Here is a 16,445-nt window from a genome sequence, read left to right as displayed (position 1 = left end):
TCATCACCGACGATCTTCAAAAACCAGTTCAAACTAATCCAAAATATTTGGTTCGGTTCGGTTTATCAAGTTGGGCTGGGCTAACAGACTTCTGTCCAATGGGCTTAGGCTCCCATTTGAATTTAGGAAGGAAAGCCTTACCTAGCTTCCAGCTGACAAAGCCCAAAAAAAAATCTTAGAAAAGAAATTAGGAAAACAGAGAAGAGGAAGAGGAATAGGAGGCTTAGCTTAACCACTCTGCGACTAGGGTTCCGTTTGAAAACTTGGAATTGAGGAGAAAGGAATGGAATGGAAGGGAAAGTTAAAAATTTTGATATTTGGGAGTCTTTTAGTGGAGGGAAAGGAAAAGAAAAGGAGGGAATAGGAGGAAAAATTTTGGGCTCTAAGTCTCTCCTTTCTTTCCTCCCATAAGTGGGAGGATTTGGAGAGAAAGGAATTGAAACTTAATAAATTTTTTATAATACCTATTTTACCCTTAAATTAAAGAAGTACCAAATTAAAAGGACAAATATATCCTAGGGCATCTTTTGTTTTAACCTTTCATATGTCATCTCCATCTCCATATACCCATCTGCTGCACCTCTACGGAGCTCCATCTCCACAGCTGCACTTTCTTGGAGGAGCAACAATTGTTAAGCTTCAAAGGTAAGCTTATTCTCTCAATAGAAAAAATTAAAATAATTATTTTTTTCGTTAACTTGTTTTTGGATGTGATCTATTGTCTGATTTATGGCTTTTGGATCTGTGATGATTATATGGCTGTGGATGTGATAAAGGCGTCTCTTTTACTTATTTTGGATGTGATCTGTTGTCTTCTGATTTATGGGGTTTGGATCTGTGATGATTGTATGGCAGTGGATTTGATAAAGGCATCTCTTTTACTTGTTTTTGGATTTGATTTGTTGTTTTCTGATTTTTTGTTTGTTTGTTTGTTTCTTCTTCCGTTATTCGTTTTCTTTACTTTTTATTTCCTGCTCGTTTTTTTTACGGTGGTAGGTGTTGATCTCTTCAACCTGTTTTGGATCCGTTAAAAAGGAAAGTATGTTTCCTACATCATTTATTTTGAAAAAAATGAAGGATAAGATCTATTTTTTGAACCAGATTTTGGTTGTTATCCTTGAATCTTTGTGGATCTACTCGATGTCATCTAAATCACGGTCTTGGTTTCTGGTTTCTGGTTTCTATTTCAAGATCGGAGGTCCTGGTTTTTTGAGTGGATCCACATGTTTCTTTGTCCCGTCTTTAATGAATTATAATTATTCTTGCTGCTAAGCTCTGTTTTATTTGATTTTTTTTGCAATCGTACTGTAATAATGGACCTGCTCGTAGATGAGGAGGTTGTATCTTGATAAAGTTTGACTTGATTAGATTCAGTGATCCTAGCAATTATTCGCTTTAAGGTTGTGAATTTATATATCCTGTATTAATTATCCTCCAAATTGCCTGTGGGCATATATTAATAAGAGTGCCCCTTTTGCACCTCTACTCATAAGCATGCCCCTTTTATAATAAGGTGAGAATGTTAGTATTATTTTGATGTCTACAAAGCCATTGAGGTCATATGAAAGTGCTAATGCCATTAATTTAATTGATCAAGTAAATAAACACTCAAGGAAGAAATAAGCAATACATCCTCGATACATTCTGCACAATCGATACATTCTGCACAATCGATACATTCTTGATACACTCTTCCTATACATTTAAAACAACTTTCAAGAACTTATCTAAGGATAAATCTATTAGAAAAACTTGAGGAAAAAGCTAATTTTCAGTTTGATAAAATTAAGAGTGAAGTTCTCTTAATAAGGGGCAATTTTGTCTTTTTACCAGTCAAAGAGATGAAACTTGTATGAGCCTTGCATCCTAAATTAATTGGAATATATTTTATTGGTTTTATATGCTAAACTTATCTTAAGATGTAGAAAATCAGGATTAGAGTCGACCCCAAGAAGTTTAGAGTCGACTCTGATACATTTGACACGCTTTGGCACGCTGTGGCACACTATTGAACACTTGGCACAGAGTAAGAGTCAACCCTGGCACTACTGGCACATTTGGCATGCCTGGCACAAGATTCAGGTCGACCCCACAAATCAGCATTGAAGCTCGAGTCAACCCCAACAAGTTTCACAAGAAAATAGCTCTCTGGATTCACTGACAGAGTCGACCCCAAGTAAGTTCGAGTCGACCCCACTGGAGCCCGAATCGACCCCAGAAAAAGTCGAGTCGACCCCAACTTGAAACATCAGAAAAATAACTCTCTGGAATTTCTGTCAGAGTCGACCCCAACCAAGCTTGAGTCGGCCCCACTGGAGCTCGAGTTGACCCCAGAAAAAGTTGAGTCGACCTCAGCTTGAAACATCAAAAAAACTGCTCTTTGGATTTTCTGTCAGAGTCGACCCCAACCAAGCTCAAGTCGACCCCACTGAAAATTGAGTCGACCCCAAAAATATTTGAGTCAACCCCAGGCTATGGCACAGTAGCTCGAGTCGACCTCAGCAAAATTTGAGTCGACCCAAGCACGACTGACAGCATAATGGCTAGTTCTGCAGAAGTACATTTTGAGGCTCCAACGGCTAGAAACAGCTAGTTTCTCCATTCCAACAGCTAGAAAGTGACTAATAGAGGTTAGAGAGGTATTTAAAAGCCACTATTCATCAGAGGAAGGCATCTTTTGCAAAATCAAAGGGTGCATTCAAAAGAAAAGATATTCCTAGTGTTCATCATTCGTTGCTTCATTCAAATTCTGAAAGAAGGTGGTTGAGCAGTCTTCAAGTATCTTCAAGAGCTCTACCAACCCCTTGAGGAGTGAAACAACCTTGGTAAAGAAGAGAAGAGCAATCTACAAAGTGATAATTATTCTTGATGCGGGATTTGCACCCTGTCACCAGCAGAGTCCCCACCAATCCGAGCAGCGGAAGAGAGAGTGTCCCTCAGAAGGTATTGTCCGCTTTGGATCCGATTTGGGGGTCGAGCGTACCCGGAGCCCTCCTCACGGCGCCTCACGGTTTTGCCCCACAAAAGGCGCCTCCTGAGGAAAGGGTTATTGAGCCCCCCATTATATGGCACAGACCTTTCCGCTACACGGTCGATGTGGGACTAAATTCGGAGAACTCTCCGTAACACAGCCCCCCCAGCGGGAAGGTCCTGTGCCCGGGTCGGCTCCTTACTGGATAGGCGGAGGGCCGAGGCCCTCCTTCTAGCGCCATCTGATGCGGGATTTGCATTCCGTCACCAGCAGAGTCCCCACCGATCCGAGCAGCGGAAGAGAAAGTGTCCCTCAGAAGGTATTGTCCGCTTTGGGTCCGATTTGGGGGTCGAGCGTACCCGGAGCCCTCCTCATGGCGTCTCACAGTTTTGCCCCACAAAAGGCGCCTCCTGAGGAAAGGGTTATTGAGCCCCCCATTATATGGCACAGACCTTCCCGCTACACGGTCGATGTGGGACTAAATTCGGAGAACCCCCCGTAACAATTCTCTTACCTCTTCTTTGAGTGCATAATTGTGTTACTTGCTCATTTAGAAGCTTTATATTTTTTTTCTTTCATTCCTTGTAAGGTTTATTGGTGAGCCCGTAAAACCAACGGTGTAGGTTGTTGGTAAGTCCGTAAAACCAACGGTTAGGTTTAATTGGTGATCCCGTAAAACCAATTATAGGATTTTTGGATTGTGAGTCCGGTAAAACAATCCAACTGTAATCTGAGGGATTATAGTGAATTTCCAAGAAAACACTTGGAAAGTTGACTTAGGTTCCTTAGAGTGCACCGAACCACTATACTTTGCTTGTGTTTGTATTGTGTTTGTTTTGTTTCAATTGCACTTATACAATTTACATAAGCTAAAGTATTCATCCATCTATAAGTAAAATTTAAGGCCTTAAAATTTAGAAAACTCAATTCATCCCCCCCTCCTCTTGGGTTGTTATCTTGGGCAATAAGTGGTATCAGAGCGGGTGCTCTAGTATTAATTGTTGATCTCATGATCAAGAGCCAAAGATCATGACAACTCAAATTGGTAGCTCTCTATCTGAGGGACAATCAACAAATAGACCACCCCTATTTAATGGCACGAATTACACCTATTGGAAAGAAAAAATGAGAATATTTATACAAGCACTAGATTATGATATATGAAAAATCATAGTCGAAGGACCACACACACCCACCATTAGTATAGATGGCATGGTCATCCCTAAGCCACAAAAGAATTGGAATGACAATGATAAAAGAATGGCTCAACTTAATGCCAAAGCCATGAATGTCCTCTATTGCTCAATTAATGCAAATGAATTTAACAAAATATCAACATGTAATTCCGCTAAGAAAATTTGAGATAGATTAGAAGTTACGTATGAAGGTACAAATCATGTTAAAAAATCAAAGATAAATATACTTGTACACAAGTATGAATTATTTAAAATAGAACCTTATGAAAATATAACTGAAATGTTTACAAGATTTACTGATATAATAAATGGTCTCAAAAGCTTAGGCAAATCATATACTAACTCTGAATTGGTGCGTAAAATTCTCAGGTCTCTACCGCGTATGTGGAAGGCCAAAGTAACCGCAATTCAAGAGGCTAAGGACCTCAATACTTTTCAGCTAGAAGAACTCCTAGGGTCACTCATGACTCATGACTTGAATAAGAAGGAAAATACTGAAGAAGAGGTTAAGAAAAGAAAAACTATTGCATTGAAGTCTACAATCTCTAAAGAAGATAGTGAGTCAGATGATTCCGATGAGGAAGAGGGAGAGGACGCGTGGTTGTCTTTTAAACCTGGGCCGATTTTATATTGGAGAAGTCTGGGCCAGTTTTATCAGTTCGAATTGATTTTTTGAAAATTCGAACCAAAACCATATTTTTTCAGTTTAAATATTTCTAAAATGCTAGCTAAAAGATATTTCAACGAATAACCGATATAGGACTAAACACACGCCCACATGGATCCTCATATACTCCTCCATTTTAATCCTGACATCCTTGTCAAGCTAAGAATCCAAATCCATTCAAATCTAATCACAAATACCACGATCAGCCCTTATCCGCATGGGCTGGATCCGCTCCAATACTATTTGTAACAGCCTAGGACCTCATCCAAAAAAATTGGCCGGAAGATATTTTTTAGGTTCCTTATAAGTACTCGAGATCTTTCCGACGAATAACCTATGTGGGACTAAATACACGCCCACACAGATCCTCATACATAATTAGAAGCTTCAAAATTGGTCAATAAAAGAGAACATTCTAATTGCAACTATGATTTATTGGTCAAAGAATGCGTTTAAAACTCACCAATGACAAAATTACAACTCTTTGTAGCTGGTGAAAAAGATATCCTTTTGTGAAATAAATCAGATTTATATAGTTTGACCTGATTCCAAACTTGTAGATGGCAATCAACAACTACAATTAATGACTGATGGCAGGCTTCGAAAGGATAATTCTGGAAAGGGTGACGTTATAATATGTGATACTGAATATCAACAAGCACTATTAGGTAAAGCATACAGAATCAGAAACCTTCGTAAGGATTAAGAGATGCTCATAAAACCTGAGAAGTAAATGCTGAATGAATGTAATTATTCTTAGACTATCGAACCAAGTACATAGAGTTACAAAAGAATCCAAACATCAATTCAGGGGTGCATGTATAGCATCTATATTCGAACTCTGTCAATATAGTCCAATTTCGAAACTTTAAACATCAAAATTTACAGGGAAATAAAAGGAAACACACACCCACACATATATAAACACTTTATACATTAAAAAGTTTAAAGACATAAAAAGCAACAGAATGAACATTTAGGGGCTATCATTTATATAAAATCACTCAGGCAACCATGCTTCTTCTATCGGCGCAAACAGTAAAGTGCCTTATTTTGTTGCAGAATTTCTGTTTCATTGCTAAATCAAATAAATAGATTTCCAATATCATAGCATGTCTGTTGTAGAAAGTTCGTATGTTGATGCATGTAACAAAAATTAAACAGACATACATAAACATTGAAATTCAAATGATGGTCAAATTATGAAAGAAAATGAAAGACCTGTACTTAAACTACCCAAAGAACTCTAGATGGAATGAGATAGAGCAGAGGCAAGGTTGACCTTATCTTCACGTTCAACTCATTCATCGTGCTAATAAACTCATCTCTGCGTCGACAGACACAACACAAGAATTTAGGCATGCATTAAATTGCACAAGGGAACAGCATGGGGGACCAAAAGACCAAAAAAAAAAGAATTCCATATAAAGTATATACCGCTGCACGTTCTCTTCAGCCTTTAAGCGAGCAGCAGCAACAACACAACCATTGTCCAGATTTCAACCGAGAAAATTCCATAAACAAAATCAGCAATCTAAGTAAGAAGATAATACTCTAGAAAACTTGATATCAAACTAGCTCGGCACACTACCTTGAGTGCATCCAGATCCGATCCGACCTTCGAAATCTCCTCCTGCAGCAGAAAAATCCTCGCCTGGGACCAGGATTTCGAATCAGAGAAACGATTGCAGGATCAAGTCGACGATGATGACAAGAAGAAGAAGGATTGAGACCTCCTGAGTTTTGATCGAGGCAAAGGCCATGGAAAGCTGAACCTGGGAGCCTTTGAGCTCCTGCTCGCTCACCTCCTTGGTCCGCTTGGCCGCCTCCAGATGGGCATTGGCGGCGTCCAGATCGGTCTGGACCTCGAGGAATCGCTTCTTAAGATCCGCAACCCTGCGCTCTGGATCAAATTGGGGAGGAAGAAGGATGGATCGGGATGGAGCGAAGGGTGGAGAAGAGAAGGGAGGGTTAAAATCTCGAGGGTACCTCCTTGGGACTTCTCGGCGACGAAATCGCGGATTAGCGAGAGGAGTTGCTTCTGGGGCTCGCCGCTCGCCATGGCCGGAAAGCAAAGCAAAGTAAAAGGAGAGTGAGAGAGAGCTTCACTTCAGTCTCGCTCTCCTGCTTCCCGCTTTATGATCAACGAACCCCATTTATACAGAGGCTTTATGCTAAATGGGACGGCCGTTACGCTTGCGTCTCGGGACGCAAGCAAGGCCTAAATAACGGTAACGGTTGTTAAAGCAGAAGGTAATGGCGAAGAAGGGAACAAATGATGGTATTTTTCTTCCGAATCTCTAGTTAGTTAATAAAAATTGTTATTTGGAGCTGGTACAAATTCTTTCTGGAAGGAGTAAATGCAAAATTTAAATTTAAAATATCACTTTATTTAAATAAACACTGCACATACAAATAATTATAATGGATTCTTGTAACAATAAATAATTTGTTACAGTGGCTGCTATTTTTTTCTTTCATTACTCTATTTATATAAGGCAAAAGATAGGACCAACAGATATGGTAGCCATTGTAATGATTGTTATCAAATATCTGGGTTGTAACCTACCTAAATGTCCTCTATTCGCGGGAAAGAGTCCTTTTAGATCACTAGCTATGCTTTAGAGCTTGGCCCTACAATGTCCACGCCTAAATTGTCGACGCTTCCCTAACAATTTTGAGGTCTGGTGATAGGTCAACATAATATCAGAGCCAAAGGTCATGGACGCAAATCTCATTCAAGCCAATTTTACCTGTTTATGTGCTCGTGTCTTTTCATGTTTCAACTCATTCCTGTTATTTAAATCTTTTTTGACATTGTCTTGAACTGTTCTTGATTCGCAGGCATGACCTAGGTTGATATAAATTGTTGATCTCCCACCCCCAAAACAATTTAAGCTTTTGGGACAGTTTTCTATGAAGAAGCAATATGATACTATTAACTTGAACTCTTACAACAATTAAAAACTTATAGAGCCTCTCACATGATAGCCATGATAGATAAGGATTGCATATCAACTTTCAGACATCCAGGGCTCAAAAGGCATGAAAGATGATGTTGAGATTCAGAACCACTACTGCTGGTTATTTTTCAGCATAGACCTATAAAAAACAATGCATGCAAATACACATGCTATATTGTACCTCATCCAGTAAATTGCAATATTAAGCCAAGGCAACAATGATTTTTTTTTCTTTTCTTCCCGAAGCAAAAACAACATGTGATTTGAAATGTGCTTGAACCTTGGATAACGGCCGACATTGTATGCTGGGGCTCAACGGCAGAAACTACCAGTTCTTTGCGATCTTGGGCTCAGTCCTTGGCTTCCTCATCTTGGTTCCATTGCCTGAATTGAATGAAGCACGGTGGCAAAGCATCACTAAGAAAGAGGTAAAGAACAGGAGAAAATCTCAAAACAATTCATTCAAGTTAGGTTCATGCACATATCTGAGTAGGAATCAAACTGCAGAAAGTCTTTCATAGCTATATCTTCAGAAGTTTTGAAGTGCAGAGGGCAGCCAGGAAGCAGTTAATGGTTCCTAGATTGATGAGGCCACTAGAGATGTACAAATTAGGCGGCTGATTAGTGATTCCCCTGTAGCATATAGAACCAAGGCCACCTTCTGTCCTGAAGGCTAGTCAGGGGAGAGGGATCAAGAGACGGTCATGACCTCAATTCATTGACCCCTCACCTTGACATTGAAAGCATGATGAGATGGAAACTTGGTTCACTTCATGAAGCATGCAAGAAACTTAAAAGGCTTGCAGCTGAGAAAGGAAACCAGTCACCAATCATAATAAGCCAGGCAAGAGCACAGGTAATTACAGCCAATTTCCAAAACCGAGACAGTTGTTTTCTTCAAAAGAAAAAAACACCAAGACAAATTGTTTGAACCAAAGGGCCCCTAATCAACCTTTATGCAGCCCAAAGTAAACCTACCGAACTCCATCGGTCCATTCATCGCAGCTCCTTGCAGGAGCCAGAAAATTGCAAAGGCCAATAAATCTAATGTTGATAAGAAGCTTTACGGGCATCCTATGGGGCGTTATTATGAGCATTGCAGGATCATCCACTGGTTCCTCAAGAAAGAAATCATCAAAAATTTGTACTTCCTTCAAATGTTGACCTGCCTAAAAGACAGGGTTAACTCTATTAGCCAATGCCACTCAAGGTGTCATGTTTAAGAAAGTTTTTAAAATCTCTCACTTTTCACATCAGCCACTTTCTGTACGAAGCTATAGTATTAACCAGCAATGCTGTTTAACCATCATCAAGTAAGCACTTCTTCTTTAAACATTGTGATTTATCTCCCCGAGTTTTCTCCAACAGAAATTGTCACGCCCCAGATCCGGAGCATGACATGGTCGTGCTACCGTAGGATATTGCCCACAATAACACGAAGCCTACAATAACAATTCATATAGCATAATAAGAAAATATTTGTCCAATTCCATTTGCTAAACAAAAAGAAGCGGGTACAAGACATCTAAATCCAACATACGAATTCATAGACATAACTATACTTATTGATAGCTTGCAACTATGCTTCAAGCTTTATTGTTTCATTCTTCAGTCATTAATTCTTCCTCGCTCCTAGCAACCTTAATTATCTGAAACAAAAAAAAAACATAAAAAGACAAATGAGCTTTTTGGCTCAGTAAGTAACCATGCACCATCTTACCAGATCAAGCATAAATTTTTATATAATTCAATGCATCATTTGGAAAATAAAATTACACTATAATAAAATATTTCATAAACATAATAACAAACTGTCGTAACAAGCCAATCATGTATGCATCATGCAAGTTTGTCAAGCTGAAAGTACAATTTAAAATATTCATAATTGTCAAATATTTGCCATTTATCCATACTTTTAATCAAAACAGTGCTCACAGATTTTCGCGCTACGGTCACTATAACCCGTGACAGGGTCGTCTTCGTAATCGAAAAGATTTTATAATTCATATTCGTTACCAACTTTAACCCGTTGGCAGAGGGCCATTTTCGTTAGATGCTAGCTCTAGGGTATTGATTGGCCTCTATTTCTAGAGACAGTCATAGCTATCTGAGAGCTCGTAAAATATTTCATATTCTTCATAAATCATACCTTTATAAATAGATTGGAAATGCTAAATGGCATCGCAAAAATTTAAAATGGATAATCACGCCATATATATATCATTTTCATGCAATTTTTCATAATCATAATTCATATGTAAATCATCTACAATAAAGTATTTAGTAAGGATGCTATTTGGCCAAAAATATGGAACATTTACAAGCATATGCTTGATCCTAAATTTTTAAGAAAATGTAGGATCAATCATGTCAAATATAATTCATAATTTTATATCTAAAATTAATCAATAATTTGAAATTAATAAGGTTTGCGCCAGGGTCACTTACCTTGGTACACCCAAAGATCACTAGGTTCGATTTGGCAAATCGACTACACCTATTAGAAGCCATTTAAGAATATAAATTAATTCATATTCAACTATTTAAAATTTTCTTAAAAAAATTTAGAGGTTCAAAATGGACTTGATCGAGCTTCATACCCAAACTGGAAGGCGGAGGGAGAAGGATTAGCCAGGTGATGGTGCCCGACATCCCAAATTTGATCAGATCATAGAAGGGACAACATGATCAAGGTTGTTGATCTCGATCAGTTGGGGCAAGATGAGGATCTACTAGTAGGAGGGTCATAATGAAGGATCAAAAATCATTCCAACATTGACCGCTAATAGAGGATTTTACTTCAAACTAGGACGTAGTTAAAATGGGAAAAAGATATATTGGGATGAAAGACTTTTTGAGCAAATACAACTGAGCTAAATACCACTATTTGGTAATTTGTCATTGTATTTCAATATGATCTTACAAAAGCATACATGAATGGATGTTGTGCTTGCTTAATTTTGCATCAAGGCTATAATACAACCAATGTAGCCATATTCCTTTTAAGATCATAAGTCCACATGCCCTAATGGAACCATGCATTTCTGGATATGGAACCGTGCATTTCTGGATATGCTTATATGAGTTATGTGGGATTTGCAACATGGACTAGAGAAAGAAACATCTATTTTGACTAGCTACAGATGACCTTACGGCATATATCCAATTTTAAAAGCCTTTGCTATCAAACTCAAGAAAAACACATGTGGCAAAAGCAATCAAGAGATGGTCAAATACAGATAAGTCATAGACCCCACAACGATCAAAGTAGTTTGATGTTTAGCATCAATAGAATCTAACATGTAATTCAACATAATTAATGATCAAGCGAGATCAAAAGGGAAAAAAGAATCAATGGCTTTCAAATGTAAGTATAAGATACCATATGATCAAAGGCAGAAACAAGTCAATTATTTGAGCCATAGACTTAAACATGGAAAAATCAGCTTTATGAAACGGAATAGATTATAATTGGACAAAAAGGCAAAATTCGTATAGCTATTACAATTAGGTTGCCTAACAATGATCTGCACTTGGAAAAATGAGTTCAGTGTCCATATGAGGGAAATAAACATAGATCAAAATGTCTTATCTTGGATGGTCGGCTATGGCGACGCCCCAGAACTCTAGTGGTTCAAGGAAAGAGGTCGAGATCTTGATGGACCAAAAATCAGAGAGGTGAAATATGGGGATTTGATGGGTTTGGGCTGCCAATCTAGAAATAAGGTCCGACCAACACGGGTAGATCAACATCATTGGAGAGATAGAGAGAGAAGGAATAAAGCAAGAGATGGGATCTTCATTTTTTTTCTCTTTTGCATAACAAAAGAATAATTACCGAATTTTGAGACAACATCCAGTTGAGGCATCCATCAAACATGTGGTGAGCAATAAAATGATGCCCGTGATTGCCCAAAACCTGAACCCAAAAAGCCATGGAAATGAGAGGCTACAAGTGTTCCAGTTTCAGAATACGAACATATCCGATCATGTTGGAAGAGTAGAGTTCTTTGAGTAGGTTTCTCTAAAAAGGAATCTTAGCTTCTATTCGGTGAGATATGAACAAAATAAGTTAGAGAAGGGATAGGATCTGGAGACTCACCTTTGAAATAAGAGAGATGGAAGTTCTTTGGTTAGCGACTTGATCAAAGGTGTCGTCAAGGCCTGGTAATGGGTGCCAGCGATGCCGAAGACAGGGAGAGGGAGAGAGAAGAAAAAGAACAAGAAGAGAAGCAGGATAGGTGATGGTCGAGCTCAAGAGAGGAAAAGAAATAGGGAGACGCGCGGCTAACATGGAAAGTCAGCACTAGCCATCCCGCACGAATAAACATCCTACACTCAAAAATCTAGTTAATTCCAGCAATTACTATGTGCGGCCAAGATGAAAAGTCAGCACTGGCCATCCCACGCGGACAAACCTTCCCCACCCAAAAATCTAGTTAATTCTGACAATTACGACACACAGCCAAGATGGAAAGTCAGCACTCGCCGTCCCACATGTACAAACATTCCACACCCAAAAATCTCGCTAATTTCAGCAATTATGACATGCGGTTAAGATGGAAAATCAGCACTTGCCATCCTGCACGGACAAATATTCAGCTCCCAAAAATCTAGCTAATTTCGGCAATTACGACACGCAGCTAAGATGGAAAGTTAGCACTCACCATCCTGCATGGACAAACGTTCCACACCCAAAAATCTGGCTAATTCCGACAATTACGACGCACGACCAAGATGGAAAGTCAGCACTCGCCATCCCGCATACACAAACGTTCTGCACCCAAAAATCTGGCTGGGGTTTTTTTCTTTCTAACAACCCAGGACCTCACCTAAAATGGCTAGCTAGAAGGCACAAGTCCTCACATACTTTCTCCTTTTAAGCCCTGATATCCTCGTCAGGTTAAGGATTCAAATACATTCAAATCTAATTATAAGCACTACGATCGGCATGTGATTAACCCTAATGAATTCGCGCTACAATGTCCTCTACTCCGCATAGGTCTGAGTCAGATCTGCTCTGATACCATTTGTAACAATTTAGGATCTCACCCAAAATGGCTAGCCATAAGATATTATTCACGTTCCTTAATCTTATATAAGTACTCAAGATCTATCCGGCAGATAATCGATGGGACTAAACACATGCCCGCACAGGTCCTCACCGAAACAATATTGAATCTCAATATGCGACTCTTTAAACAATAAAACTAATATTCAGATATGAATTTGATATAAATATTTCAGATCAAATTCATCAAATTAATGATTTCAATGTATAACATATAATGTTTGATTGAAATGAAACTGAATTTTCATCCTTTTTCAAGAAGAAAACGAAAAAGGAAAAAATATGTAAGGTTAAATTCCCTCGGCCACTTCTTCTAAAATGACATGTCTTACATCCTAAACATGGCAAATTCACATGATTTATGATACAGTTTTCTGCAAAATATACAAGCTAGTATAGTAAATAGTAATCAACTGATCATAAATAATAGATAAAAGTAAAATGTCGATGCTGCCATATATGAAAAAATTGTATAACATATGCCTGCATCTTGATCAATGTGTCATCCATAAAGATGTGCAAATCAAAAGGAAGAAACCACTGGATAGCAAACCTCAAGAAGATGTGCAGGATCTTTGGCACTTCAGCGGAGATTGGGTCGGTTGTTGATGCTCAAAAACTTAACAGAAGGGGGAAGACCGTCAGTTGGCAAGGACAAGAGACATGGGCAGTCTGAAATCTCAAGGCGAATGAGAGAGTTCAGGTTCTGGAACCCTTCTGGTAAGTGTGCAAGCTGCTCACAATCATGAATTTCCAATTCTTCTAATGCTTCGAGGTCTTGAAGTCCATTGGGCAGAGAAGTAAGCTGAGGACAGTGCTTAAGTTCAAAGTAGACGAGGCCTCTGGGAAGCCCATCATCAGGCAATGATAGCAGTTGCTTGAAGTGACTGATTTCCAGGCGACGCAGAGAGGCATGGCAGCTAAGTAGTCCTGAGGGAAAGGTACTTGTTGGCAACCAACTGAGGGTCAGGGAGGAGAGTGAAGCAAGACAACGCCATGACTCCCAAATCCAGTCACCACTCGCCCTCGCTTCTAAGGAATGAAGTGATGGGAAACTTGGCAAGCCAATCAATCTTGGGCAACCTTCAATCTTCAATATTTTCAAGGAAGGAAGATTGTGGATGAGTTGCCGCAAATCAATGCAGTCCTTAATAGCAAGCTCACGAAGGCAATGGAGCGCACAGCCATCATCTCCATACCATACCTGCAAGCTGGGCATGCTTTCAAAATGTAGCTTTTGGAGAGATGGAAAGGCCCTGTTGCCATGGGCACCACAAAATGCACAATTTACAAGCTGCACTCTGTCCATGCCTTTTATATAGAGATCTCTCAACATAGGCAGCTGTCCGAGTGGTGGGAGACTTTCACAGTTCTTGCAATCAGAGAGCCTTAAAGTCACTAGATTTGAAAAGGAAGAAATTCCCATCCAAGTTGGAAATATTGTGGCACCGTAGCCTACTATTGCGAGCTCTTTGAGGTTATTGTGAGGTTGGAGACTGGGTAGAACTTGCTGTCCAACTCCCATAGCATAACTCCACTGTAACTCTAACTTCTGAATGTATTGTTTGCTTGCTAAATCTGCCTTCACAGCTTCTTCTCCATGCCGAACAAGTTGGAGGTTTGAGATGAAAAGTTCCCCATGGATGTCATTCAAGTTCTGCAACTCTGATACCCCACATCTAGCCTTTGTACTTACAACGAATCTCGACAATGTTTGGAGATCAGTTAGTAGTCCTATTTCCGGTGGCATTGATCTTAACTTATGTCTTATAGGCATAGCTTCCTGTGAATCATCATCAAGATGCAGATCAAGATGCCTTAGCTTTTGCAGATTTTTCATGTGCGCGGGCAACTATTCAAGGTAATAACAATTTCGAAGCCCCAAAGTTTGAAGGTTGTAAAGGCAATCCACTGATTCCGGCAGCCTTGTAATATTTGTGTTTCGAAGCTGGAGGCACCGAAGATGCTTCAGATCACCGATCGAGTCTGGAAGAACAACCAGGCCAGAATCGCTCAAATCCAAAGTACGCAGCCTTCCAAATTTCTCAGCAAAGTTGTCAGGGATGACCAAGCTATTGGATGCGGATCCCCTGACAAGTATAAGTGTGTACAAACCCTTCAAACTATGAAGTGCATCAAATATACTCCGTTGATTACGTGCACGTGAGTGCCTTGAGTCATTCTGCACAAACTGGTCATAGATCAACGACAAGTGCCGAGTCTTCTCGGAGAAATTGTATTGCTTGCCAAGCTCCATTGTGCAACACTCCCCTGCCGACACATGCTGTCCATAGTCATGAATAAGATCATGCATCGTGTATCTAGGTTGGCCGCTCTTATACTCAAAATGCGAGAGCTGGAAGAATGACCTTCTCACAAGGGAATCAAAGTAGCGGCAACCTGTGTCTTCTATTCGTTCTCCTCCTGTGGGCTGAATAAAATTTTGCGCCATCCACAACTGGACTATGAACTCCTTCTCAAACTCGAAACCTTTCGGAATTATGGAACAATACGCGAAGCATCGCTTAAGATGCGCAGGCAATTGCTGATAGCTTGAACCAACAGCACGCGAGATGTCGCTGTTCCCACCGGAGGATTCCCAGCTCTCGTTTTGTAGAATTGCTTCCCACTTGCTCCGATCGGTAATCTTGCGCAACCTATGACCCAAAGCTATTGCTGCTAAAGGCAATCCCTTGCACTTCTTCACAATTTCTTTCCCAACCTTATCTGGAGAGGAATATGCATGCGTGTTCTGGCCCATCGCATGCTGGCAGAACAAAGACCAGCAGTCATCATCTGATAAACCATGCAAAAAGTAGGTTGTGGTGCCCATCATGTCTGAGACTTCCTTGATCCTTGTAGTAACTAATACCTTACTTCCTTTTGCCCCAGAGAGCAAGGGGGCTCTCAGCCTATCCCACTCTTGCGGGTTTTCATTCCAGAAGTCATCCAAGACGAGCAGGTATCTCCTCCCATCCAGTTTCTTCTGAAGGTGTTTCTGAAGAGTGTCTAGTTTGGTGTTCCCACATGCAACACCATCTATGGATTCTGTTATGGCTTCGGTAAGCTTAAAGACATCGAAATTACGGGAGACATGAACCCACAACCTCAATTCAAAATGCTTTTCCACAGTCTCATCATTGTAGACTAGCTGAGCGAGGGTCGTCTTCCCCAGACCACCCATCCCAAGAACAGGAAGTACAGAAATTCCAGCTTCAACCGCCCCATCTGATGATATCAACCGCTCAACAATTCTCTGTTTATCATGTTCCCGACCCAAAGCATTTGGTGGATCCATTGAGGTGGTCTGAGGGAGTTCACTCCCCTCCCCATGATGCCTTGCTCCGTCTGCCCGTCTTAAACCGAACTCATTCTGCCTTCTTCCAAGAAATTCCAGCCTCTGCTCTATTTCTTTGATCTTATGGGACATCTCATACCTAAACTGTGCACGCTTGGGGTTAACTATAGATAAGGAGTTGCGTACCTGCGCTATGGGATCAACTGCCGGCGTTGAGCTTCTGTGGCAAATTCATCCAACACATCAATCGCATCATACGCAACATCCCTGAGCTCATCA

General features: G+C 40.1%; 1 protein-coding gene and 1 pseudogene across 11 annotated transcripts in view; both read right to left on the bottom strand.

The window, feature by feature from the left end:
* The window catches only part of LOC103708303 (spindle assembly checkpoint component), a 19,940-nt gene extending 11,759 nt beyond the window's left edge, over nt 1-8,181 (bottom strand). For 7 of the 10 annotated variants that reach the window (XR_005507757.3, XM_039117774.3, XM_039117775.3 and 4 more), the window contains exons 1-6: nt 8,078-8,181; nt 6,824-7,055; nt 6,568-6,737; nt 6,426-6,488; nt 6,272-6,291; nt 6,117-6,161 (exon numbers count right to left, since the gene is read on the bottom strand). Coding sequence is in view for 9 of the 10 variants with exons in the window: in XM_039117774.3 (XP_038973702.3) it covers nt 6,117-6,161; nt 6,272-6,291; nt 6,426-6,488; nt 6,568-6,737; nt 6,824-6,896 (371 nt within the window). In the remaining variant the exon portion in view is untranslated. The remainder of the gene's footprint in view (nt 1-6,116; nt 6,162-6,271; nt 6,292-6,425; nt 6,489-6,567; nt 6,738-6,823; nt 7,056-8,077) is intronic. The other 3 variants (XM_088717956.2, XM_088717957.2, XM_088717961.2) reach the window with 1 other exon arrangement.
* On the bottom strand, nt 7,745-16,445 carry LOC148714304 (putative disease resistance protein RGA3; annotated as a pseudogene). The gene is made up of 2 exons (XR_015976192.2): nt 13,422-16,445; nt 7,745-8,181 (listed from the first exon to the last, which is right to left on the bottom strand). The product of XR_015976192.2 is annotated as a putative disease resistance protein RGA3 (transcript).

Source organism: Phoenix dactylifera, chromosome 3, assembly GCF_051530095.1.
Source record: "Phoenix dactylifera cultivar Ajwa chromosome 3, Ajwa_hap1_PhDact_Kaust_v1.1, whole genome shotgun sequence".
NCBI classification, from domain to species: Eukaryota; Viridiplantae; Streptophyta; class Magnoliopsida; order Arecales; family Arecaceae; genus Phoenix; species Phoenix dactylifera.
The sequence above is the reverse complement of the archived record's forward strand: the minus strand, read 5'-3'. Positions and strand labels throughout refer to the sequence as shown.